The following is a 27,833-nucleotide window of genomic DNA, read 5'->3' as shown; positions in this document are numbered from 1 at the left end:
CAAGACTTAATGGATGATTTTAACTGGTTTGCTGGAGATGAAAAGGGGGCAGAGAGAACATGCTTTTCAAATTTATGTGCTTTTGAAACGTCCGTCAGGATGTGGGTATGAGAAAAAGGATTCCTAGACTTAACATTCCACAGCGACATAATGTCACCGGTGCCCATTCCCTCTTACAGGAGTTGACGGAGGACTCGGACATTCCTCTTCCAGCAACTGATCCACACAGCATAAGTACATAAGTATTGCCATACTGGGAAAGACCAAAGGTCCATCAAGCCCAGCATCCTGTTTCCAACAGTGGCCAATCCAGGTCACAAATACCCGGCAAGATCCCAAAAAAGTACAAAACATTCTATACTACTTATCCCAGAAACAGTGGATTTTCCCCAAGTCCATTTAATAACGGTCTATGGACTTTTCCTTCAGGAAGCCGTCCAAACCGCCTTTACCACAATCTCTGGCAACAAATTCCAGAGTTTAATTACACGTTGAGTGAAGAAACATTTTCTCCGATTCGTTTTAAATTTACTACATTGTAGCTTCATCGCATGCCCCCTAGTCCTAGTATTTTTGGAAAGCGTGAACAGACGCATGGTCTTCTTATCACCAATTATTTATTTTTCATGAAAAATATGGTTGATCGACAAATGCAATGTCGGATGGCAAAGTGACCCAATCGCCCTGTTGTGCAGAGGAGGGCCTAGTTTGATTCCTGCGTTGGGTCTTCCGTTCCCCAGAAGGAGGGAGAGAGGAGGGAAGCTGCAGGAAAGAATAATGGCTTTTGCTTAAAGGACCCTTCAAGCTCACTTGGTCCTAGATATACACTTATCTCCGCCACACTCTCCTACTTTTGTAATTTGTTTAATTTTTTTTCAATTTTTGCCTCAGTGGTGCTTATTAACCAATAATTATTTTTTTTGGCAATTTATGTAGCACCAAATAATATAGCAAAGCTGGTGGTACAACGGCAAAAGGGTAATTATGAGACATGAAGTTTATGGATAGCGATAAGAAAATGTCATTTTGTGTGAGACGTAAAGGTACAACTCATGCTTAATGAATTGAGACGGTTTTTGTTTAATTTTCTAGGGGAAGTCCTTGACACAGCCTAGCAGGCGAAACATGCATGTCGGACAGTTTTGAGCCCCCAGTCCGAATATAATCAAAATGATTGCATAGAAGCCAATGAGGAATTCGGTACTACATAAATTGCCAAAAAAAAAATAATTATTGGTTAATAAGCACCACTGAGGCAAAAATTGAAAAAAATTAAACAAATTTCAAAAGTAGGAGAGTGTGGCAGAGATAAGTGTATATCTAGGACCAAGTGAGCTTGAAGGGTATATATATATATATGGTTCCTAGTAAGATCAGTATAAGATAACTGCCCAATACACTAGTTTTGCTTAAAGGAGACACTTGGAGTCCAGATTCGTGGACCATGATTGAGGGCCTCAGAAGGAACCCTTGCATATGACCCCTCCCCAGCTGAGGACTGCCACTGCAATGATAAAGTAAAAGAGTTGAATTAAAAATATGGGGGAGGGGGGGCGGGGGTGGAATTCACAGTTACTGGAGAATGAAGGCTCATTCGGACTGAGCAGAAAGAAACTGATGAGTCCAAAATGTCTCTTACAAAGAAATAGCAGTTTTCCAGTCGCATCGCTCTGAACTTGGGATGTGTGCTTGGTGAATGACTGAAGGATATTGCAACGACCACTCATAGCAGTAATGGGAATTCTTGTTTCAGCGCAGTTAGAAGGCAAAGAGAAAATCATTCACGACAGTCTTGCAGGAGGATTGAGACGCAGCACATCTGTACAGCTGTACTGCACTGGGCTCATGCGCTAGGACACTGTGCATTGTATCACATTATTACTAGTGCAGTGAGCAGGACTGGGCAAACCATAGTTGCTCTTGAGGGCTGCGAATGGATCAGGCTTTCAGGATAGCCTGAAGAACACGCGTTTAAAGTTAATTTGAAATGGACACATAATCCAATTTAACCAGAAAGTTTCAACATCGCTCTCAATAAATTCCTGCTTCGTGTACAGAAAATTCCCATCAAACACATCTTAAGTAGAGGAGTGTGGTAGCCGTGTTAGTCCACTCTTAAGGTTATCAATAGAAATCAAACAAAATAAAACATGGAAAAGAAAATAAGATGATACCTTTTTTATTGGACATAACTTAATACATTTCTTGATTAGCTTTCAAAGGTTGCCCTTCTTCCTCAGATCGGAAATAAGCAAATGTGCTAGCTGACAGTGTATATAAGTGAAAACATTCAAGCATTACTATGACAGTAAAATAGATACTATTGGAGATTCTACATAGAATGTTGCTACTATTGGACATTCTACATGGAATGTTGCTATTCCACTAGCACATTCCTGCGCAGGCTTCTGTTTCTGTGAGTCTGACGTCCTGCACGTACGTGCAGGACGTCAGACTCACAGAAGCAGAAGCCTGCGCGGCCACATTGGTGATCTACAAGGGCCGACTTCTACATGGAATGTTGCTAGTGGAATAGCAACATTCCATGTAGAATCTATAGAAATCAAACAAAATAAAACATGGAAAAGAAAATAAGATGATACCTTTTTTATTGGACATAACTTAATACATTTCTTGATTAGCTTTCGAAGGTTGCCCTTCTTCGTCAGATCGGAAATAAGCAAATGTGCTAGCTGACAGTGTATATAAGTGAAAACATTCAAGCATTACTATGACAGTCTGACAGGGTGGGAGGATGGGGGTGGGTAGGAGGTATGCATGGGGACATCAAAGCATATCATTGATATTCTAACAGGATGGGTGTGGATAATTGAGGGGTGGGGTGATCAACAGAGACATACAGCTTTATGGTTTATAATGAGCTAGGAACCCCAGATCCTCCTTAAGTCCTTTCTGTTGGGTGTTAAAATATTCAATCATTCTGACTTGTCAGCCTGTCATAGTAATGCTTGAATGTTTTCACTTATATACACTGTCAGCTAGCACATTTGCTTATTTCCGATCTGACGAAGAAGGGCAACCTTCGAAAGCTAATCAAGAAATGTATTAAGTTATGTCCAATAAAAAAGGTATCATCTTATTTTGTTTTCCATGTTTTATTTTGTTTGATTTCTATAGATTCTACATGGAATGTTGCTATTCCACTAGCAACATTCCATGTAGAAGTCGGCCCTTGTAGATCACCAATGTGGCCGCGCAGGCTTCTGCTTCTGTGAGTCTGACGTCCTGCACGTACGTGCAGGACGTCAGACTCACAGAAACAGAAGCCTGCGCAGGAATGTTGCTAGTGGAATAGCAACATTCCATGTAGAATGTCCAATAGTAGCAACATTCTATGTAGAATCTCCAATAGTATCTATTTTACTGTCATAGTAATGCTTGAATGTTTTCACTTATATACACTGTCAGCTAGCACATTTGCTTATTTCCGATCTGAGGAAGAAGGGCAACCTTCGAAAGCTAATCAAGAAATGTATTAAGTTATGTCCAATAAAAAAGGTATCATCTTATTTTCTTTTCCATGTTTTATTTTGTTTGATTTCTATTGATAACCATCAAACACAGAAATTGCACAAAGAGCAGAAACAAAATAAACTCATAATTATCAAATCGTAATTATGAGATTACGAGCAAAAAGTACAATCCATTAAAGAATAAGCAAGAAATAAAAATGAGGTAGATTTGCACTCATACTACCTCCGCTGTCGGCAAATCTAGCACACTCGTATTCCGTTAGGACTGTCCTGAAAACCTGAGCAGTTTGCAGCCCATGAGGACTGGACGTGTATATCACTGCCGTAGTGTGTTAATCCGGAATCGGAACCTATTGCTGTGGACCGATCAGATACCGCATCCAATTCAAGCTTTTCCTCCTTACTTACAAATGCACTCACTCTGCTGCCCCTCATTACCTCTCTACCCTCATCTCCCCCTACGTTCCTGCCCGTAACCTCCGCTCACACGACAAATCCCTCCTCTCAGTACCCTTCTCCACCACTGCCAATTCCAGGCTCTGCTCATTTTGCCTTGCCTCACCCTATGCCTGGAACAACCTTCCCCAATCCCTACGCCAAGCCCCCTCCCTACCCATCTTCAAATCCTTGCTTAAAGCCCACCTCTTCAATGCTGCGTTCGGAACCTAACCTTTCGAACATATAGGTTGCCCCAATCTGTCTGACCTATATGGTTAACTGTACATTTGTCTTTTTAGATTGTAAGCTCTTCGAGCAGGGACCGCCCTTCCATGTTAAACTGTACAGCGCTGCGTAACCCTAGTAGCGCTTTAGAAATGTTAAGTAGTAGTAGTAGTAGTAGATATGAATTGGGCATTGGGTATTGTAAGCCGCCTTGATCCTCTTTCTGAAAATTGCGGTATTTGAAACGTTTTAATAAACATAAACGTTCCTGTGACATGCAGTATATGTCTTGATATTATAAATGTTTCTATTGTAACCCGCTTTGATTTTAAATGCAATGATGCCCTTTGCTTCTACACCTCATCTATCATCAACCACTGCAGTCATGTTTCATGCTGTATAGAAAGCCTGTGGCACCATCATGTCTCTCTTGCTACATGAGCTTTCCAATCCATCACACCCCCTCCCTCCTTCCTGAAAGCTGTGAGCCTTGGATGGGAACCTCTTAAGGCTTTTCATGCACTGGACCAACCTGCTATATACTATTCTCAATGAGACAACCAAGACAACAGGAACTGCTGTTTAAATGTAATGCAAGGCGACCAGCGGGAAATTCTGCCCAGGACAAAAAACGTGAAAGGCCTTTGCTTGAGTGATTTTCAATCAGAGCTGCTGAAAGGGGAAACACACTGAGCCTCAGATGATCCTTGCTTTAAAATGCTGCACACGCTGCTGGGATAATGACACCTAACACATTGATTCTTTATTCATGAAGATGTCACTGTGAAAGGTTGTTGACCCACAGACACCAGTATGTGTGTGCCTGGCTGGACCATGCATGCATCTGCCTGAAAGCAGCTCTTCTGGCAGAGCAGGTGCACCAGCCAGGGCCGGAGTAGAAAAGTCCTTTTTTTAGGGGGTGGAGATGGGAGAGGTAAATTTGCAGAGAGGGGCAGTTTGTTTCAAGCCTTCCAAATGCTTTGTAGCATCCTACTGCCCTAGTAACCTTGCTGATAATTGTTGTGACTGAAATAAAAGGCTACAACTTACATTGTAGAAACATTGCCTGGTTTAAGAGTGAAGTAAACACCCATATGTTTGGGTCTCTAGATGAATAGCAGGGATTATTTTTAGCTATATGAGATGCAGAGCCCTGCTGTTGTTCTGGTTTTGTGGTAATTTATATTATATGTTGTAATGAATGATTTTGTAATATAGCTTTTGTTATTTATTGTTCTTGGGGCCTGGATTGGCCGCTGTCGGAGACAGAGTGCTGGGCTTGATGGACCTTTGGTCTTTTCCCAGCGTGGCAGTGCTTATGCTTATTATGTTTGTATTTTTGTACTCCGCCTAGACTGTCCTAGATACAGAGGGTTAGAAATAAAGTTTTATTATTATTATTATTATTATTATTATTATTAAAAGCCATCTCCAAAGAAATGAGAAGCATTTTTTTCCAAGCCAGGTCATTTTTAAACACCAGGGACATCTCAGTGACATTTGTTTAACTTAGGGCCCTGATTACTAAGGCGCGTTACTGTTTTTAATGCACCTACAATTAGCGCATGCACTGCTGGGTACACACCTATAGGGATATTGTAGGCACGTACACGGTTAACAAGCGTAACATGGTTAATGTGCGTTAAAAACGGTAACACGCCTTAGTAAACAGAGCCCTTAGTGCCATTTCACATCCAAAATGACTCTACAGTGACAACATTTCACTTCCCTTCTGCATTTCAGTGTGTGCTAAGTGGTGCTGGTGCAGGCTATGGAGATGGGGAGCCCCATTGTGCATAGAACGTAGAGACTGGAATTGAGCCACCCAGCTTGGGACGTTCTCAATTCCCGTTGGTCATTTAGAAAAAGCTCTGCCAGTGTAGAGTCTTTTCTAAAATTCCTGCAGGACTGCACATGTATGTACTGGCATGTGCAGTGAGAACAGCCATTTTACACATATGCATGTTGAGAAAATGAACGGCATGAGCCTCATGGAGGTGTCAGCACTCACACGTGGAAGTGACAACTTTGCAACCACGTGTAAGTGACTCCATTTCCACGTGTAGCCTCTGTATTTTATAAACTTTAACATGTAAGGGGCACCAACAAAACTGTGAGGCCATTTCTGTAACTAGGTTTCATGTTGGAGGCGAGATTGAAGAGAATTACTCCCTGAATCCCTCGTGTAAAGCCCGGGACGAAACAAGCACTTTTTAAGAATCTAAACGTGCCTTTGAGCTGGTGTAAAGCCCAACGTGAATGTTTTTCCTCGTACATGTGTTTTCCCTTTGTAAAATTGGGAAATACATGTATAGATTTTAGTCCCACCCAAATTCTTCCACATGTAAATAGCAGCTTCCTGAAATCACTATTTACACGTGTGTGTGTGAATGCACATGCAAATGGTGTTATTTACATGTGGTTATGTTTCTGAAATAATGCTCTCAATGCATACTGAAGTACAGAAATTAAACAAAATGAAAAAAAAAAAAGGTAAACAACAAAATGCAAAACTTTTTTCCCGTGCACAGCCTGGAACCACCTGGTGTGACCGTGAAATAAAACCTCTCTCTGTGGACTCCAGGAAAGAATATTTGTTCTCTCACTGGTGGTCTTGTCACTTCTGTTACAAGTTAAACATTTATGTTTTCTGTGGATTTAAAACGTTTATTTATGGCTGGGTTTAGGGCCCTTGAATCCTGGTTTCTGAAAGTGTCCTGATGCCTTCCTTCTCATTCCCCTGCCAAGGATTGTCACTGTAACGACTGAATTAAAGAAACTAAGAAGACGACCTAAAATAAGGGAGAAACCCCTACATATGATTGGAAGTCGAAAGAAGCAGGTGGAAACTGCCATCAGAAACTTCAGACTGCAAAGATTTGGAAGCTGGATTTTCAGGATCACACTTGCTCCTTTTTCAACGGTGACGTAAGGATGGGGACTTGTGATCTGAAAAGCTTGGATTATTCTTATGAAAGCTTCGTAAAAGACATCACAACCTACATAGAGTTGAGTTTTCTTCAAGTCCAGTATTGCTTAATAACACTGCGCACTGCGGTATGTCTTTGGGGCAAATATACTGGTGGTTTAGTTTGCTGCTGATTGACCAAAAGTACACAGGAATCAGCAAATACACTTCAAATATTTACAAACCGTGGTTAACCATCACAGTGAAAACATTGTCGAGTCATGGTTAGGCAATCCCAGCTACAACCGAAAGCCACCCTGAAAACATTATCAAATCATAGCAAACCATAACCAACCCTAGTCAGCAGCTACAGACAAAGTGCTAACCAAACCTAAACCTTGTTTAGGGCCACAAGCTCCTGTATTAAACCATGAGCTACCACTTCCAACAGTTTCTAAACATGGTTTCGTGGTTTAAATGTCTCACTGGGCTGCAGCTATCTAACCAGCGGATTCACTGATGAGCAGGACTTTGTGATTTTAGCCTGTAAGGTATAATTTCAGTATTCAGCTCTCTTGAAGAAGCAGCCCAATGCTTAGAGCGGCAAGAAAACCCAGTTCATGATCTTGAGCAAGTCACTCAACCTTCCATTGCTTCAAGGACAAACAGACCGTAAGACCCCGAGGACAGGAAAATATCTACTGTACCTTGATGTAACTCACCTTGAACTTTAGAGAAAGAATCCAAAATCCCCCATAATCTTGATAATGAACTGGCTACACTTGTTCAAGCCTATTTGTGATATCAATTAGATCATCTTACCAAGCTGCGGTAAAAAGGACCCTGCGGTAGCGGCGGGGGCAGTGTTTACCGCGGCTGGTAAAAAGCCCCAAAAAAGACATGACCATGTGAAGGGGAGCACTTACCGCCACCCATTGAGGTGGTGGTAAGGGCTGCAGCGGTTTCCTGGCAGTAACTGGACAATGCGCGGCACTGCCCGATTACCGCCGGATTAGCACCATACTGAAACAAATGAAATGGGCGCTAGCAAGGTTTTCCTCGGAGTGTGTATGTTTGAGAAAGTGTGTGTGAGAGAGTGAATGTGCGAGTGTGTGTGGGTGACAGAGAGAGAGTGAGACTGGGTGTGAGTGTGTCTGTGAGAGAGAGAGTGTGTGTGTGAGAATGAGAGTGTGTGCCATGGGCCCCCGGCCCCTCCCTCCCTCCCAGTTCCAGAGCAGTGCCCTCTCTCCCTCCCAGTTCCAGGGCCGTGCCCTCCCAGTTCCAGGGTCGTTCCCTCCCTCCCTCCCTCCCTCCAGGTTTCAGGGTCTCCCTCCCTGTATGGTATAGCCAGTATTCCAGTAAGGCTGCTCTGCCCCCTCCCTGCTTGCGGCTCTCTATCTCTCTCCGGGGGCCTGGACCCGTTCCTCCCCCTTTGTTCCCGGGGTCTGGCGCTGCGGGCAGGGCAGAGTACAGTAGAGCGGCAGCCCTCTCCCCCGGCCCTCTCCTCCCTCCAGCTCCACTACCTTCTTGTAGTTCTTGCCCAACCACAGGTGCACGTTGTCGAACTGTGAGACAGTGTCAGAGGCCTCTTAAAAGTTCTCATTCGGGCCGCCGTCCTTCTTCCGCATCGCCATCATCCGAGCGCCGCCGCGGGCTCAGAGCGCTGACATCATACTGGCGGGCAGTGTTGTCCGGCCGCCTCGGGTCGTTCTCCGAGTCACGCTGCGTCTCTCCAGCAACCTCAGTGCTCCAGCCACTCACCTACTCCCCTTGTCCGCTTCCCTCCGTCCTTCGCTCTGCTCTCTCCTCGCCGGACGGTTTCTCCTTCAGTGCTCAGTGCTGATAGCTTCGCAGCTCCTCCCCTCTTCCTTCTGCTAGCCAATCTGGTGTCTCCTTTCCGGTGACGTCAGCCAGAGCTTCAGAGCCTAGCAGAAAGTCACGGACACAGGCAGCAAGATTAGAACGTTGGAGGTGAGAATTATTATATAGGATTTTCAGTAGCTCCGGAAATGGCATGCGCTTGAGGCAGAACTACCGCTGGTGGCCACGTTTGTGTGTGTGTGTGTGTGTGTGTGTGTGTGGGGGGGGGGGGGGGGTTAGTTCCAGGTTGCCATGTGGCAATCCTTTAGTAAAAGGGCCCTTTAGTTAGGAGGGCTGCTACTCCTAAAATAGCAAGGTCACCCTAGGGCACAGTTGTGGGGTACACTCAAGAGACATTCCTCTTAAAAAGGTTTCTTACATCAGTTATTGAGACTACTCTCTGAAGAACGGTGGTGATTTATAGGATAGAGGAGGTCTTCCAGCTTCTGTCTAATCGACAGTTGTCCAGCTTGTTCTCAGGCATCCTTAGAGGATTAGGGATCTGGAACTTTTTTTTTACAAAACTGTACTGTGCTGTTTTTGTTTCCTGTGCAACTTGCTCACTGGCACACCTGGTCCTGTCCGCTTCGCCACCACCAATGAAAGAAGATTGTGGGCTGGGAGCAATTTTTAACCCCTCCATATTTACGCCCTGGGCGACCACACTGCTCACACTGCCCTTGGTACAGTGCTGCCTCTGTGTGCAGGCACCTTTTAATGGTTGCAGTATTTTAAAGTAGTTTCATGGACAGATGCGTCTAATGCAAACTGCCCCATCTGCATGTCAACGCCCCCAACCCATTTCCATTCACATTTTACTATCTTGGAAGTAAAAAGAAAAGCCTTTTTAAAGAAAGAGGAGCCTTGAACATGAGAAGCAAGGAATTTGCTGGAATTCAAACCTCTGGTTAAAATTCACTCTTCTAATCCTTAGGGCTTTTGAGACGCTCTGGATGTGAAAGGGGGGAAATAGTGACCCAGTTTGGGACAATACATCAGAGCCTGGGAGATGTGAGCTCATGTTTTCCCACCACTGCTCATCCCCTGATGCACTTCACTTACCCAGGGACTGGACCTAGCCAGAAGTAGCTTCCCGCCTCAGTCTGACCACTCTTCTTTTAGGAATCTGGAGCTAGACAAACGTCACACCTAAATGAAGAAGTCCTCAGTGTCTAGAAGTGTGTTTTATCATGAATTTGCAATGGAGAACCGTGCCAAAAGTGCCTAGTGCTAGGATAGGAAGATGCTCTGATGACATTATTATACATTTATTCTGGAGGTTGCTAAATTCTTGCCATCAGCTCAGAGAAGCCTTTCTTCAGATTGCAAATATGTCCTATTCCTAAAGCACTTCTAATGTACTCAGCACCGGGTGAGATCAACTTCATGGCTCCACTGTGCCTTCACTAAAGATCAAGCAATCTGCTTGAGCACAGGGGTGTCCATCGGCCCAAAGCCAGGACAAGAACTTGGGCCTTCAGTTCAGCGTTCACAGTTCTGTGTTCCAAACCTCACCATGTAACAAGGAGGAAAGGGAAAAGAGATCTCTGGAAGCCAGGCTTTCTTTTCTACGACTTCAAGGCATAACGTTTGCTTCTAAGTCTGTAATGCAGCGAGATTGCTGTTCTTTTTAACTAAACCGAGCTGCCCATTCAAATACTTGCTTTTAATTTGTGTTCCTAAGATATAATGAGTTCCATCAGTAGACTGTGAACTGACACCAGTGTTTGTCTTCGTCGAACAGAACCTATCAATTATTCAGTTACATATTTGGGAGAGGTCCATGCAGGAATGAGGAATAAACTCTGCCAGACAGAGCTGTCTATTTAACTTTGGTTTCGGCCTGATTTGATTTGCGTTTTGCCTTTTTTTTTAATGCCCAAAACCTCCTTGTGAAAATGGCCAAAACCAAGATAAATTTTCAGCTATGACTGAATTAGGGTTTAGTCTGCATGTGTAAGACTCAGGGACTAGTCTAAACATTGTCTTAAAGTGCCTGGTGCTGGGTTTCATAACTCTGGCTACTGGTATGTGAAGGAGCCGCTCCCTCTATAGATGGATAGGAATGTCCAAAAGTGTGGATAGAGGTGTGTGAAGGAGCCGCTCTCTATGTAGGTGGATAGGATTGTCCAAAAGCTGGATAGAAGTGTGTGAAGAAGCCTTTTATAGGTGGATAGGAGTGTCCGAAAGTGTAGCATTCCCTATAGGTGGATAGAGATGTGTGAAGGAGCCACTCCCTCTATAGGTGGATAGGAATGTCTGAAATTGCAGTACTCCCCATAAATGCATAAAGGTGTGTATAGGAACCACTCCCTCTATAGGTGGATAGGAATGTCTGAAAGTGTAGCATTCCCTATAGGTGGATAGAGTTGTGTGAAGGAGCCACTCCCTCTATAGGTGGATAGGAATGTCTGAAAGTGTAGCATTCCCTATAGGTGGATAGAGTTGTGTGAAGGAGCCACTCCTTCTATAGGTGGATAGGAATGTCTGAAATTGCAGTTCTCCCCATAAATGGATAAAGATGTGTAAAGGAAACACTCCCTCTATAGGTGGATAGGAATGTCTGAAAGTGTAGCATTCCCTATAGGTGGATAGAGTTGTGTGAAGGAGCCACTCCCTCTATAGGTGGATAGGAATGTCTGAAAGTGTAGCATTCCATATAGGTGGATAGAGGTGTGTGAAGGAGCCACTCCCTCTATAGGTGGATAGGAATGTCTGAAAGTGTAGCATTCCCTATAGGTGGATAGAGTTGTGTGAAGGAGCCACTCCCTCTATAGGTGGATAGGAATGTCTGAAAGTGTAGCATTCCCTATAGGTGGATAGAGGTGTGTGAAGGAGCCACTCCCTCTATAGGTGGATAGGAATGTCTGAAATTGCAGTACTCCCCATAAATGCATAAAGGTGTGCAAAGGAACCACTCCCTCTATAGGTGGATAGGAATGTCTGAAAGTGTAGCATTCCCTATAGGTGGATAGAGGTGTGTGAAGGAGCCACTCCCTCTATAGGTGGATAGAAATGTCCAAAAGTGCAGCATTTCCTATAGGTGGATAGAGGTGTGTGAAGGAGGTTCTCCTTCTGCAGATAAACAGAGGTTTATGAAGGGACCACACTCCCTAGAGGTAGATAGGGGTGTGTGAGGGAGCTGCATCCCATGTAGGTAGGTAGAGGTGAGTAAATGAGTTTCTCCCTCCACTGAGGTGCATGATTTGGCCAGACCTTCTTGGGTTTATAATTTGGAACAGAGAGAAATACAGGGAGAATTTGAGAAAAGAGAGCACCTGTCTACAAACTGAAATGTACCAAGTGACACTGGTTAGCAGAAAAGTGAGGGATTATGTGCTGTTCATTGTCTATTGGGCATGACATTGTAACATGGCATAATGGGGGGGGGGGGGGGAATCATTTGTCCTAGAATCAAGCACTGTAATGATGCATTATGGAAAGGCATATGCTCAAGACTCAGTTGCTTGGAACAACCTTCCTGAGCCCTTACGCCAAGCCCCCTCCCTGCCCGTCTTCAAGTCTTTGCTTAAAGCCCACCTCTTCAATGCTGCGTTCGGCACCTAACCCTTACCGTTCAGTGAATCCAGACTGCCCCAATTTGACTGCCCCTATCGGACCGACCGTTCACTTGTCTATTAGATTGTAAGCTCTTTGAGCAGGGACTGTCTCTCTTTGTTAAATTGTACAGCGTTGCGTAACCCTAGTAGCGCTCTAGAAATGTTAAGTAGTAGTAGTAGTAGTAGTTGCTGTAAAAGTGCACCATTGAGGTAATTTCCCCTACAGTCAGTCTCTGTACCGCTGTATCATGGGAGTCGTTTCCTCTAGAGTCAGACATTGTAACATTGCATCATAGAATTCATTTCCCTTACACTTAAGAGTCTCTAGAGATGCCAAGTTACCCAGTTCCAGGCTGGAGGTTTTGGGACAGTCCTGGTGCTGAACTTACATCCCAAAGCAGTGTAGGATTCGTAGTGCCTGATTCTGCCCATTGAAATCAGTGCTGCAGGTCCCATAACACACCAAGATGGGGGTTGTCAGAAATCCAAGACTGTCCCAATAACTCCAGCCTGGAACTGGGTAACTTAGCAGCTCTGTATTTTAGGGTCCCAATGTCCCTCTTTTACATCTAAGAATTTGTAAAATGGCAAAACACCGCCACAGACTGGACAAGGTAAAGAAAGCTTTCAGTAGAGATCATGACGACTGTGCATTCCTTAGTATGAGTTACTAGATAATCTCCTTGGCTGCTACATTCAAGGGTTCTGAAAGAACTCAAGCATGAAATTGCTGATCTGATATTAGTAATACGTAACCTGTCATTAAAATCATCTGTAGTACCTGAAGATTGGAGGGTGGCCAATGTAACACCGATTTTTAAAAAGGGTTCCAGGGGTGATCCGGGAAATTACAGACTGTTAAGACTGACTTCAGTGCTGGGTAAAATAGTGGAAACTATTATAAAGAATAAAATTACAGAACACATAAACAAACGTGGTTTAATGGGACAGAGTCAGCACGGGTTCAGCTAAGGGAAGTCTTGCCTCACCAATCTGCTTCATTTCTTTGAAGATTTAAATAAACATGTGGGTAAAGGTGAGCCGGTTGCTGTAGTGTATCAAAGTTCCCCATGAGAGATCCTAAGAAAATTAAAAAGTCATGGCATAGGAGGCAAAGTCCTTCTATGGATTAGGAATTGGTTATTGGTCAGAAAATAGAGGGTAAGGTTAAATGGCCATTTTTCTCAATGGAGGAGGGAGAATAATGGAGTGTAGCAGGGATCTGTACTGGGACCGGTGCTATTTAACACATTTATAAATGATCTGGAAAACGGAACGACGAGTGAGGTGTTTAAATTTGCAGATGCCACAAAACTATTCAAGGTTGTTAAAACACATGCGGACTTTGAAAAATTGCAGGAAGACCTTAGGAAATTGGAAGACTGGGCATCCAAATGGCAGATGAAGCTTATCAGGATTTTAAAAAGGTGTGGAAATTTTCCTAACAGAAAAGTCCATAAGCCATTATTAAGATGGACTTAGGAAAATCCACTGCTTATTTCTAGGATATTGCATTTCATTACTGACATAACAGTTGTATCTTCTGCATGTTTGTGTGGTTGCATCATGCATTTTTACTCGAGGAGTGCATGTTTTTGGATCAGCACCCAGGACATTGGTGCCTGATGACTCTACAGAGGTGTAGGCTGCCTATACACAAAACAATTCCAGATATATTCTGAAAAAGATACATTTCCCACAGCTTCTCAGTAGCTCTTTATATGAGATATAAGCACCAGTCTGAACCTTTGTCTCCTTATGTGTCTTCTTCTGTTCACAGGAATACCAGAAGATAGATCACGATGCTCCCAGAAGCCTTTTTATTCTTTGTCTTCATGGCCAGAATCAGCTTTTCCTCTGAAGGTGGAGCAGCAGGAGGATACCACCAGACAAAATACTTGCAGCCAATGGTGAAAGGTCCTCTTGGCCCACCTTTCAGGGAAGGAAAAGGACAATATTTAGGTAAGGAGCAGAGTCTTCTAATATAATGTCTACATCATGAGCTACAGAGCTGGAGAGAAGTAGGGTTAATGATTGACTTGCAGAGCTGCCAGGTTACCCAGATCCAGGCTGGAGATCTTGAGACAGTCCTGGAATGCTGACCACCCTATCCTGGTGCAGTCTGAGACTTGTAGCACTGATTTCAGTGAGCAAGATCAGGCACTGCAAGTCCCACAGTGCTTTGGGATGTAAGTTCAGAACCAAGACTGGCCAAAAAATCTCCAGCCTGGAACTGGGTAACTTGGCATCTCTGGACTTAATGATGTCTGAGCAGGCTGAATGGGTCCTGGAGTTACCCCAGTGCATTTATGGACTTGTAGTTCCTGTTTTCCTTTGAGAACTTTGAACCATAGGTCCATAGGTGCAGTGGAAAGTACAGCCAGACCCAGCTCAGACTGTTCTTCTTGAGGACATGGAGACGATTGATGACTTTAAAGCAGGGGTTTTCAACCCAGTCCTTGGGACGCACCTAGCCTGTCAGGTTTTCACAGTACCCACAATGAATATGGATAAGATAGATTTGCATAGAATGGAGGCAGTGCATGCAAATTTATCTTATGCATATTCATTGTGGGTACCATGAAATCCTAATTGGCTAGGTGCGTCCCAAGGACTGGGTTGAGAACCCCTGCTCTAGAGTGAGATAATTAATCTAAAAGAAGCTGCTGTAATATAGTAACATAGTAAATGACGGCAGATAAAGACCTGAATGGTCCATCCAGTCTGCCCAACAAGATAAACTCATTTTACATGGTATGTGATACCTTATACCCGAGTTTGATTTGTCCTTGCCATTCTCAGGGCACAGACCATAGAAGTCTGCCCAGCACTGTTCCTGTACTAAAAGTTCTGAAGATTCTGGAATCCTAAAGAGTTACAAGATTCCGGAATCCCAATTAGTAGCAACATTCCATGTAGAACCCCAAAGAGTAACATAGTAAATGACGGCAGATAAAGACCTGTATGGTCCATCCAGTCTGCCCAACAAGATAAGCTCATTTTACATAGTATGTGATTCTTTATAATGCCTTCCAGTTGTGGGTTTCTGTGGGAATCAAGGGGGTTAAGTCTTCTAAAGAAGTGGAGGTGCCTGGAACTTCCACTTAACTTGCATGGATTGCCCAAAATTCCACATAGTACATGACAGTTGAATCACGTTGGAAAGAACATTGTACAAGCATCTAGAGCTTGCTTGCTTTTAGCATCTATGAGGCCATCACCTTCCCATGTCCTTTTCCTGACCCTCCTCCACCTGCGCCCTCCAAATCTGCCCCAACATGTCCACAATCTATTACACTGCTGCCTCCTTCATCTTTGTTACTTGAATATTTCAGGCTTCTAGGCATCTCCCTCATCCATGCAGTGTCAGTGGGGTAGAAGCATAAGAGCCAAATTTTCATAATGATTGGGGTGCTAAACCCATTGGAAATGACTCCTCCCTGGACGCAGTCAAGGAGTTTGCTCAATATTGGGGTGCTCAAGCACCCATAGAGCCGGTTCCTACGGGTTAGTGTGTAGCGTACCTCGAACAAAATCAAAATGACTGAGGCAGGCTAGAGTTTAGCAACTCAGTTCTTCCTTGGGTGCAGTACCAGCACCATCTAGTGCCCACTGTACAAATTACGTCTCAATAAACAAGAAGGGTCCCAGTAAATATTTTATTTATTTATTTGTTGCATTTGTATCCCACATTTTCCCATCAATTTGCAGGCTCAGTGAGGCTTGTTCAAAAAAAATCCGCAATCAAGTGGAGAACTCGAACGCCCCACGGGAAAACACAGAAATAGGTAAAAAGTGGGATGTTTGACCACGGAAATACAAATCCTGGAGACAATATAACAGTTGTGTCGAGTCTTTTTTTCAATAAAGAAGTTTTTATGATATTGTCTCCAGGATTTGTATTTCTGTGGTCAAACATCCCACTTTTTACCTATTTCTGGCTCAGTGAGGCTTACATTATGCCATATCATTACCCAGGAGGAATGTGAACGATTACAGGAGGACCTTGCGAGACTGGGAGAATGGGCGTGCAAGTGGCAGATGAAGTTCAATGTTGACAAGTGCAAAGTGATGCATGTGGGTAAGAGGAACCCGAATTATAGCTACGTCTTGCAAGGTTCCGCGTTAGGAGTTACGGATCAAGAAAGGGATCTGGGTGTCGTCGTCGATGATACGCTGAAACCTTCTGCTCAGTGTGCTGCTGCGGCTAGGAAAGCGAATAGAATGTTGGGTGTTATTAAGAAGGGTATGGAGTCCAGGTGTGCGGATGTTATAATGCCGTTGTATCGCTCCATGGTGCGACCGCACCTGGAGTATTGTGTTCAGTACTGGTCTCCGTATCTCAAAAAAGATATAGTAGAATTGGAAAAGGTACAGCGAAGGGCGACGAAAATGATAGTGGGGATGGGACGACTTTCCTATGAAGAGAGGCTGAGAAGGCTAGGGCTTTTCAGCTTGGAGAAGAGACGGCTGAGGGGAGATATGATAGAAGTGTATAAAATAATGAGTGGAATGGATCGGGTGGATGTGAAGCGACTGTTCACGCTATCCAAAAATACTAGGACTAGAGGGCATGAGTTGAAGCTACAGTGTGGTAAATTTAAAACGAATCGGAGAAAATTTTTCTTCACCCAACGTGTAATTAGACTCTGGAATTCATTGCCGGAGAACGTGGTACGGGCGGTTAGCTTGACGGAGTTTAAAAAGGGGTTAGATAGATTCCTAAAGGACAAGTCCATAGACCGCTATTAAATGGACTGGAAAAATTCCTCATTTTTAGGTATAACTTGTCTGGAATGTTTTTACGTTTGGGGAGCGTGCCAGGTGCCCTTGACCTGGATTGGCCACTGTCGGTGACAGGATGCTGGGCTAGATGGACCTTTGGTCTTTCCCAGTATGGCACTACTTATGTACTTATGTACTTATAATCCCCTATTGAAGATCTTATATATTTGAAAGTTTTTTGTCCAATATACAAGAAACAAATCCTAAACAAATAATAAAAAACAAACAACAACAACAACAAATCTATTTCCATAGACACACAAAAACATTCAACAAGTGCTACATAACACAGGGAAATGAATAGAATGACGATTTTAACCTTAAGACAAGTGATTCTGAATACAGACAAACAGAAGAATTTCAACAGTCAGCCATCAAATCTAATAAAATAAAAATAATTTAAAGAGTGGTCAAAGACTTCAGTCTGTCCTTTCCAACTTGTCTCCAATCAGCTGTTACCAAATCTCACTGTGTAGCAAGTAATCACACCTAAAGGCAAATTTGTGACACTATCAGGCTCATTTTCGAAAGAGAAGGACGCCCATCTTTCGACACAAATCGCAAGATGGGCGTCCTTCTCACAGGGTCACCCAAATCGGCATAATCAAAAGCCAATTTTGGGCATCCGCAACTGCTTTCCGTCGCAGGGACGACCAAAGTTCACAGGGGCTTGTCGGAGGTGTAGTGAAGGCGGGACTTGGGCATGCCTAACACATGGGCATCCTCAACCCATAATGGAAAAAAAAAGGGCGGCCCTGATGAGCACTTGGATGACTTTACCTGGTCCTATTTTTCTTACGACCAAGCCACAAAAGGTGCCCAAACTGACCAGATGACCACCGGAGAGAATGGTGGATCACCTCCCCTTACTCCCCCAGTGGTCACTAACCCCGTCCCACCCTCAAAAAACATGTTTAAAAATATTTTGTGCCAGCCTCTAATGTCATACTCAGGTCCATCACAGCAGTATGCAGGTCCCTGGAGCAGTTTTGGTGGGTGCAGTGCACTTCAGGCAGGCAGACCCAGGCCCATCCCCAACTACCTGTTACACTTGTGGTGGTAAATGTGAGCCCTCCAAAACCCACCACACCGATATATAGGGGAAGGGAAATGTAGCTTGATATACCGTCGTTCTGAGGTTTTTGCAACTACATTCAAAGTGGTTTACACATATTCAGGTACTTATTTTGTACCAGGGGCAATGGAGGGTTAAGTGACTTGCCCAGAGTCACAAGGAGCTGCAGTGGGAATCGAACTCAGTTCCCCAGGATCAAAGTCCATTGCACTAACCACTAGGCTACTCCTACACTCATTCTACCAATAAAAGCCAACCTCATCAGTGATGTCACAATGGCTTGATTGCCCGATACTTGGTTCAGTTCTGATGTTGTGATGTCATAAGGGAAAGTGGGAAAGAGAAATGGGACTTGATATACCACCTTTCTGAGGTTTTTGCAACTACATTCAAAGTGGTTTACACATATTCAGGTACTTATTTTGTACCAGGGGCAATGGAGGGTTAAGTGACTTGCCCAGAGTCACAAGGAGCTGCAGTGGGAATTGAACTCAGTTCCCCAAGATCAAAGTCCACTGCACTAACCACTAGGCTACTCCTCCACTCATTATTCCACCAATAAGAGCCAACCTCATCAGTGATGTCACAATGGCTTGATTGCCCGATACTTGGCTCACTTCTGATATTGTGGTGTCATAAGGGAAAGGGGGAAAGGGAAATGGGACTTGATATACTGCCTTTCTGAGGTTTTTGCAACTACATTCAAAGTGGTTTACATACATTCAGGTACTTATTTTGTACCAGGGGCAATGGAGGGTTAAGTGACTTGCCCAGAGTCATAAGGAGCTGCAGTGGGAATCGAACTCAGTTCCCCAGTAACAAAGTCCACTGCACTAACCACTAGGCTACTCCTCTCTTCACCCATAAAGGCTATTGTAGCGGTGTACAGCTGGGGGAAGTGGGTTTTGGAGGGCCCGGCAGACAAGATAAGGGAGCAATGGTGAGATGTGTACCTGGGAGCATTTTATGAAGTCCACTGCAGTGCCCCCTAGGGTGCCCCATTGCTCTCCTGGGATGGTCTGGGGGACCAGTCTACTAAAAATGTTGGATCCTCCTACATCTCAATGCCTTGATTTTCTACATTTTTCACTTGTACTTTTTTTTTTCCCGAAAACAGCCTGAAAAGATAAACACACAGAGCACAAAAGCATTTTACTAACGGTATTTTTTTGGGGAAAAACCCCCCTGACATTTTGTGGTTTAAAAAATGGTTATGTTTTCCATTCGGATTTGGGACGTTTATCGCAAAACGTCTAAAGTCTGACTTAGATGTCATAAAAAAAATACCCCTCTATAGATTTTGCAAAAAATTTAGCAAGGAATTATTTATCTTATGAATCCCAATACTGACAGCAACACATTCATTGTGAGAGTTTTAAAAAAATGCAAAATACCCTAAAAGGCTGGTACAACTGTCATATTCTTTTTTATGCACTCATCTTTGAACTGATGTTGCTGGTTTGGTTTTCTGTCTGATTACCCACAAATCTGGCAGCGTTCAGAACTTTCTGTGAGAAGGAGAGAAGAGCCTCAGCCCCCTCCAGTCGCCCCAAAATTGATCAGTTTCTTTTCATTATTAGAACCGTGAGGTGGTAGCAGTATACAAGAGTAACTGTTATGCTATACCCTTACTAATGACCCCGCTAAATTAGCCATCCTCCTTTTAAAAAGCAGCCCTCATTGCAAACCGAGCAGATACCATTCTTAATGGAAGAGCCACGTTCCAGACTCAGAGAACGGAATCTGCTAAGGCTACACATTTCAAGTTGGATGTGATTTTCCTTAGACATTTCTGCTGCTCTACTCAGAAATCCACTGCTCTGGCGCTTGCAGTCAAAATAAATATTCCTTTAATCAGGGAACCGATCTGATTTCTATTAGAGGAGAGGAGGATGTGGTGAGAAGACTTTGATATAGAAATAAACAGAAAATGCCTGCCTTGTTAACATGTTTCTTGGCTTAATAAAATGATGGAAAGGCATTTGCACGGTTGTGTGAATAGCATGTCCGTATTTTATGACCTTACATATCCCTCTGCTGGTAAAACTCCCTGAGTGGAAATGGCAATTTGATGCTAAGCGTGCATGTGATTTTTATGCTGAAAATCTTCATTATATCATGAAGTGTGCTTTGTCAGATGACTGCAGTTTTTCTTTTAAGCTAACCATTTGCTGGCCAGTGAAAAATGAGTTCAGGGCTGGATTAAGTCCAACTGATGCCCTAAGTGCAACCCATCAATGGCGCCCCTTGGCCCGTCCATTGCTTAAATGAAAAGACATTAAGAGTAAGTGCTGAGAAATATCATTATTGTACAAAAGAAAACATGATATACATATTTGTAGTGATTAGGAAAACACTGAAATTACTACTACTACTACTATTTAGCATTTCTATAGCGCTACAAGGCGTACACAGCGCTGCACAAACATAGAAGAAAGACAGTCCCTGCTCAAAGCAAATCAAATCAATTAATGTGAACGGGAAGGAGGAGAGGAGGGTAGGTGGAGGCGAGTGGTTACAAGTGGTTACGAGTCAAAAGCAATGTTAAAGAGGTGGGCTTTCAGTCTAGATTTAAAGGTGGCCAAGGATGGGGCAAGACGTAGGGGCTCAGGAAGTTTATTCCAGGCGTACGGTGCAGCGAGACAGAAGGCGCGAAGTCTGGAGTTGGCAGTATTGGAGAAGGGAACATGTTGGATAATGGATGAGGCAGACAGCAGAGAACGAGTTAAGGGCACGATTGGGGGGGGGGGGGAACTCTGTGGCACCCTCCATCCCTTGGTGCTCTACATACTCCCAATACGCATCAAATTGGAGTTACCACCCAGCTACTGTGAGGCCCGGGCGGTAATTTCATTTTTTCAAGCATCCTCACTATGCACGCCGGAAAATAATTTCTTTTAAACCGGGTGGTAATCGTCATTCTACGCAGGTGGACAGTTATTGCACGCTTACCGCATGAGACCTTACCACTAAGTCAATGGCTGGCGGTAAGGTCTCAGACCCAAAATGGACGCACGCCAATTTCTATTTTGCTGTATTTGTGCATTTTCAGCAAAAATATTTTTAAAAAAGGCCTTTTTTACAGGCTCGCTGAAAATGGATCTGCGCGCACCTAAAACACGCACCTACGCTATTGCAGCCCATTGTTTTGGTGCACCTTAGTAAAAGGACCCCCTCAGTGTCCTAGGTTGGGTCCTAGGGAAGAGGAGTGCATTTCATCCCAATAGCCAACATAGAAACATAAGGATGGGATGTATCTCATTGTGTCAACCTTCCTTCCACTGAAACCCTCATTTTCAAACTCCTAAAATTTATTTATTTATTTGTTACATTTGTGTCCCACATTTTCCCACCTATTTGTAGGCTCAATGTGGCTTACATAGTACCGGAGAGGCCTTTGCAGGCTCCAGTGTGATGTTGTGGTAAGATCAAGTTCACGTGGCACAGCCACATTAGGGAATCGGAGAACGGAAGAGTTGTGTTATGTCCATTACGTGCTTTAGTTTGGTTGTGTTGCAGAGATTAGGTATTTAAGTTGGGTCGGTAGGGTATGCCTTTTTAACCAGGTTGGTTTTTAGTGATTTCCGGAAGTTTAGGTGGTCGTACGTCGTTTTCAAGGCTTTTGGTTAATGCGTTCCACAGTTGTTCTTTTTTTTTGCCTAGTGATTTGGGTATGTTGTGAATATCCCCATGCAAGGCAGTTTTTTCTTCTTTTTTAAAATTGTTCTTGTACGACATCCACTGGAAGGGAAATTCTGCAATTCTTGTTGCAAGAACGGCCAATTGTTACAACACTTATTGTAAACTTGAAGAAAAAGGAGATTGACAGGTTCCTGTGTGTAGAAACTCAATAGTAACACCTTACCATCTTAATAAGTCATGCATGTTATTATTAATTAATTAATTAGATCACATTTCTGTATTATTTTCTTTGAACAGCTATATTGAATTACAGTACCCTAGCCACCCTCCCACATCCCCTTGTTGAAATCGTCACCATACAATCATATTAATGTTTTATTTATTTTACTTACTAAGGGGCCCTTTTACTAAGCTGTGTAAATGTTTATGCGCACCCAAAGCATGCCAAAATGGAGTTACTGCATGGCTACCGCGTGGTTCTTGCGGTAGTATCATTTTTGGCGTGTGTCCAATACGCACGTATGAAAAATAATTTTCAGACACGAATATTGGGCGTGCGCCAAGTGGCGTTTGATGCGCGTAGGTCATTACTGCCCGGTTACCGCGTGAGACTTTACCGCTGGGTCAATGGCAGGCGGTAAGGTCTGAGACCCAAAATGGACGCGATTTTGCCGCACATCCATTTTCAGCAAAAATTTTAAAAAGGCATTTTTTTTTTGCAGGTGCGCTGAAAAATGATTCTGCGTGCGTCCAAAACATGTCTACACCACTGCAGGACGCAGGTCATTTTTCAGCATACCTTAGTAAAAGGACCCCTAATACACTTCACGTTCCTAACTAAGTGCAGTGAAATCTGGGTTTAGCGCATTCTAACATAGGCTAAGCCCAGATTTACCATGACATTAAAGTTGGGCATTTTCATTTTTTTTAACAGGTCATGTGCTAATGTTCCCAGTGGCGCAGAGCACCTGCAGAAAATAATGCGGGAGCCCTTACCCCTCTCCTATTTAGAAGGCGCTAAGTGCTCCCACATTAACCCTGTGTTATCCAGTTATTGCAAGCTAATGCGAATAGGAACCACCCGCTCTCCGCCTATGACACACCTCCCTCTAAAAAATATCTTTAAAATAGTTCATGTGCATTTCACACAAGCAAAGAGGCAAAACACCACAAAATGCTTTAATGTCCAATTAATGACCATCTACCCTTCAGGAAAATGCTGAAGACCCATCTCTTCAAGACTGCTTACCCGCCTGAACCTACTTAACTTCAAACTCTTCCTCCTAATTTCGTCCTGATGATCATTACACCTCAGACTATATTTCCCAATCCTTTTTTCCCCTTATCTTTTCCTATCCATCCTTTGCCCTTTATCTTCTCCTCTCCATCCTCCCTCTCCTCATCCCTCCCTATCCCTTTTCCTTTTGCTTATCCTACCTTTGTTTGCCCCGACATGCTCAACTCACTTATTCCTCAAAACCCCACTCTCACTACATTTACTACAGCTTATAATATTCTCCTTAAAGATTTTGTGATTGTAATTGTAATTATTTACTATGTAAGATGCATTGAGCCTACAATGTGTGGGAAAGCGTGGGGTACAAATGTAATAATAATAATAATAATAATGTGTTTTGCGTAGCCTCTTTTGCCTGTGCTAAGCACGCATTCGGGCTTAATGCCCCTTAGAAAGAGTCTCTAAAGCAGTTCAACACAGACCTCTTAAAAACTGCCCCAGTCATCTAAATTAAAAGCACTTGTCTAAAAGCCAAGTTTTCACCAATTTACCAAACCATTAATAAACAGAACAAAATCAGATATCAGTGGGTAGAGCATGCCCAAGAAGGCCCTCCCTCTTGTCCTCTCTAAGGGGGTCTTTTACTTAGGAGTGCTGGCATTTTTAATGCGCGCTAAAAATAGGCAGATGCTAAACGCTAAAGACGCCCATGGGAATACATTGGCGTCTCTGCGCACGCTAAAAACGTCAGCGCGCCATAGTAAAAGAACCCCTAAGCGAGAATACATCAGCCCCAGAATCGCCTACATTTCCTTCCCTGCTAATCGCAGCCGTCTCCCTGGTATAGGACATTCAAATTTATTCACTTCGGGCTTGTTTTACAAAGCCATGCTACCGATTCTCGGTGCGGCAAATGAGAGGAAGCCCATTCAATTCCTATGGGCTTCCTCTCATTTGCCGCGTGGGAATTGCTAGCGCGGCTTTGTAAAAGAAGCCCTTAGATAGCAACAGTTCACCAAATCTGTGTTCAGTATTTTAAAAGGCGAACCAGGTTCTCTATGGTATCAGAATGGAAAAAGCCTCAGAAAAACGCAGGTATAAATTATTTTTGTTGAAACCCTGCTCACTTCAATCATAGGCTTAAAAAAAACCTTCCCATTTTTGTATTTTTACTCATTTTTAATTGCCATATTATAAATAACCAGCTACTTTGGGGGAGACCTTTGCACATATTCGAAGGTAACTGGATATTTATAATATGCCTATTAAGAATGAGTAAAACTACAAAAATGGGAAGGTTTTTTTAAAGCCTATGATTGAAGTGAGCAGGGTTTAAACATTTTTCTGAGGCTTTTTTTCTTCCCGATACCATGGAGAACTGGTTTGCCTTTTAAAATACTGAGCACAAATTTGGTGTTGTTGTTATTAGACTTCACTCCTCTTTTGGTGATTTGTTAGTTTATTCAAATTTATTCACCAGGAACTCCAACCCCATACTGGGAAGCAGTGGCATAGCCACAGGAGGGCTTGGGTGGGCCAGGGCCCACCCATTTATGGCTCAGGCCCACCCAACAGTAGATTACAAAAAAACAGCGAAGATGACTCAAAAAACTCTAATATCAACAAAAAAAAAACACGACGAAACAGAAAAATATAATACAACTCAGAGTTTATTAGAAAGTGATATGACTCGACACAGCTGTGTTTCGGCCCAATTGGCCTGCGTCAGGAGTCTTTATATCATATGTGTATTTTCTTGTCATATACAATTATACATGAAGAAAGTTCTATCATACGAACTCTTGTTCAAAACAAAGGACCTGTACAAAAAGACTGTATGCATGGACCTTCAAAAGCGCTATTGAAATCTGCCAGGTTCAAAACAAACCGCTATCTATGTCAGCCGGAGAAACCGAATAAAGCGTCTCCCTCTCTGAAAACCCAACAGTAGCACATGTTTAGTGGTAACTGGTCGGAATCCCAAGCTCTGCCAGCTGAAGATTTCCCCCTGATGGTAACGAACATGCTACTCTCCACAACACCGGCACCTGTGCATGCTTGCTGCCAAGATGGAAAGAAGCGTTTTCCCACCAGCTGAGATAATTTTTTTTTGGAGGAGGGGGGGGGGGGGGGGGGGGAGAACACTTGGTGCTCACCCAATTCTTGCCCAGGCCCACCCAAAATCTGTTGTCTGGCTACGCCCCTGCTGGGAAGCACCTTATAAATGATCATACGCCATTTGAACCGAATGCGGAAACTAACAGGTAAACAATGGAGCGATTCAGATATAGAACATTCAGCTTTGGAGGACACTTATCCCCTGCTGCTGTGAGGTTGAAAAGCCATCTGGTGTCCCACTAAGCCATCTCTCTCCCCTTCAATCTGTTCCAAATTCTGCTGCATGACTTATATACCGACATTGTCGCTATGCTCATATTAGCTCTCTCCTCAAGTCACTTTTTATTGGCTCCTTATCCTTTTCCGCATACAGTTCAAATTCCTCTTACTGACTTACAAGTGCATTCATTCTGCAGCTCCTCAGTACCTCTCCACTCTCATCTCTCCCTACATTCCTCCCCAGGAACTTTGTTCACTGGGTAAATCTCTCTTAACTCCTTCTCCTCCACTGCTAACTCCAGACTCCGTTCCTTTTATCTTGCTGCACTATATGCCTGGAATAGACTTCCTGAGCCGGTACGTCAAGCTCCATCTCTGGCCGTCTTCAAATCTAGGCTAAAAGTCCACCTTTTTGAGCTGCCTTTTACTCCTAACCCTTACTCACTTGTTCAGTACCCATGTTTTATCATTCTCACCTTAGTAATTCTCTTATTTGTCCTGTTTGTCCTAATTAGATTGTAAGCTCTGTCGAGCAAGGACTGTCTCTTCATGTCCAGTGTACAGCGCTGCGTACGTCTAGTAGCGCTATAGAAATGATAAGTAGTAGTACTAGTGAATTCCATCAGCATAGAAATAGCCACAAGGGATGGATGTATAGTTTGAAAAGAAATGGCAATAGTATAGAAACATGACGGCAGATAAAGGCCATATGACCCATCCAGTCTGCCCATCCTCTGTAACCCCTGATTCTTCCTGTTCCTAAGCAATCCCACATGCTTATCCCATGAACAGTCCTCGACTCCACCACCTCCACCGGGAGACCATTCCACGCCTCCACCACCCTTTCTGTGAAATAATACTTCCTTAGGTTACTCCTAAGCCTATTCCCTCTTAACTTTGTCATATGCCCCCTCATTCTAGAGCTCTCCTTCATTTGAAAAAGGCTCTCTTCCTGTACATAAATGCCCTTGAGATATTTAAACATCTCTATCATGTCTCCTCTCTCCCTCCTGTCTTCCAGCGTATACATGTTGAGGTTCATAAGCCTGTCCCTATAATTTTTGCGTTCAAGACCGCTTACTAATTTCCTGTTTATATCTTTCAGTAGGTGCGGCCTCCAGAACTGCGCGCAGTACTCCAAATGAGGCCTCACCAGAGACTTATACAACGGTACTATCACCTCCTTTTCCTGCTGGTCATGCCTCTCTTTATGCACCCAAGCATCCTTCTGGCTTTGGCTGTCGCTTTTTCTACCTGTTTGAAAGCTTTAAGGTCGTCAGACGCAATCACCCCCAAGTCCCTTCCTTTGCACACTGAAGCACTACACCCCCTATACTGTACCGTTCCCTTGGAATTTTGCGACCCAAGTGCATGACCCTGCATTTTTTGAGATTAAACCTTAGTTGCCAAATATCGGTCCATTCCTCTAGCTTTGCTAGGTCCTTCCTCATGTCATTCACACCCTCCAGGGTGTCCACCCTGTTGCAGAGTTTAGTATCATCCGCAAAGAGACAAACCTTACCAGACAGCCCTTCTGCAATATCGCTCACAAAGACGTTAAAAAGAACCGGCCCTAGGATCGATCTCTGCGGTACTCCACTGACAACATCCTTTTCTTCAGAGCAAGCGCCATTTACCACCACCCTCTGTCTCCTACCATTCAACCAATTTTTTACCCAATCAGATACTCTAGGTCCCACACCGAGGACACTCAATTTATTGAGCGGAACCGTGTCAAAGGCTTTGCTGAAATCCAAGTATACCACATTAAGCGCCCCTCCCACATCCAACTGTTTGGTCACCCAGTCGAAGAAGTCAGATTTGTCTGACACGACCTGCCACTGCAATTTCCAACTCATACGGGTTAACCAAGATTGAAACCATGACAAAGCAGAGCTGCCTATTCCAACTTCCTGTAATATCCATAACAGCAACTGTGTGAAAATGAGCTGCTGTGTGAATCGGCCGCAGCACTGTGCTACCTCCCCTATCTGTCCAATGTAATAAATATATTGATTATTAATTTTAGATTGTAAACCACCTAGATGCCCTACGACTGGTGGTTTAGTAACATTTTTTTAATAATAATCAAAATGATACAGATTCAGCCTCCCTAAATACATTTGCCATAGGTAAGATCAGTTGTCTCTGTTTTTCAGCTTTTTGCTTAAAGTCGAGTATTTTTACTTTTCCTTGAAAGACCCAATAATTGGAAAATTAGCTGGCAGGGTGTGACCCTCAAATGATGTGAGGGCAGAAGAGGTGACCAAAA

At 43.5% G+C, this 27,833-nt stretch overlaps 1 protein-coding gene across 1 annotated transcript in view; it reads left to right on the top strand.

The window, feature by feature from the left end:
- Positions 1-27,833, top strand: part of COL8A2 (collagen type VIII alpha 2 chain) — a 105,759-nt gene that overhangs the window by 73,259 nt on the left and 4,667 nt on the right. The window contains exon 2 of the mRNA XM_030218256.1: positions 14,266-14,447. Coding sequence (XP_030074116.1) covers positions 14,288-14,447 — 160 coding nt within the window. The 5' untranslated portion in view covers positions 14,266-14,287. The remainder of the gene's footprint in view (positions 1-14,265; positions 14,448-27,833) is intronic.

Source organism: Microcaecilia unicolor, chromosome 11, assembly GCF_901765095.1.
Source record: "Microcaecilia unicolor chromosome 11, aMicUni1.1, whole genome shotgun sequence".
Taxonomy (NCBI): domain Eukaryota; kingdom Metazoa; phylum Chordata; class Amphibia; order Gymnophiona; family Siphonopidae; genus Microcaecilia; species Microcaecilia unicolor.
This window is presented reverse-complemented; position numbering and strand designations above follow the sequence as displayed.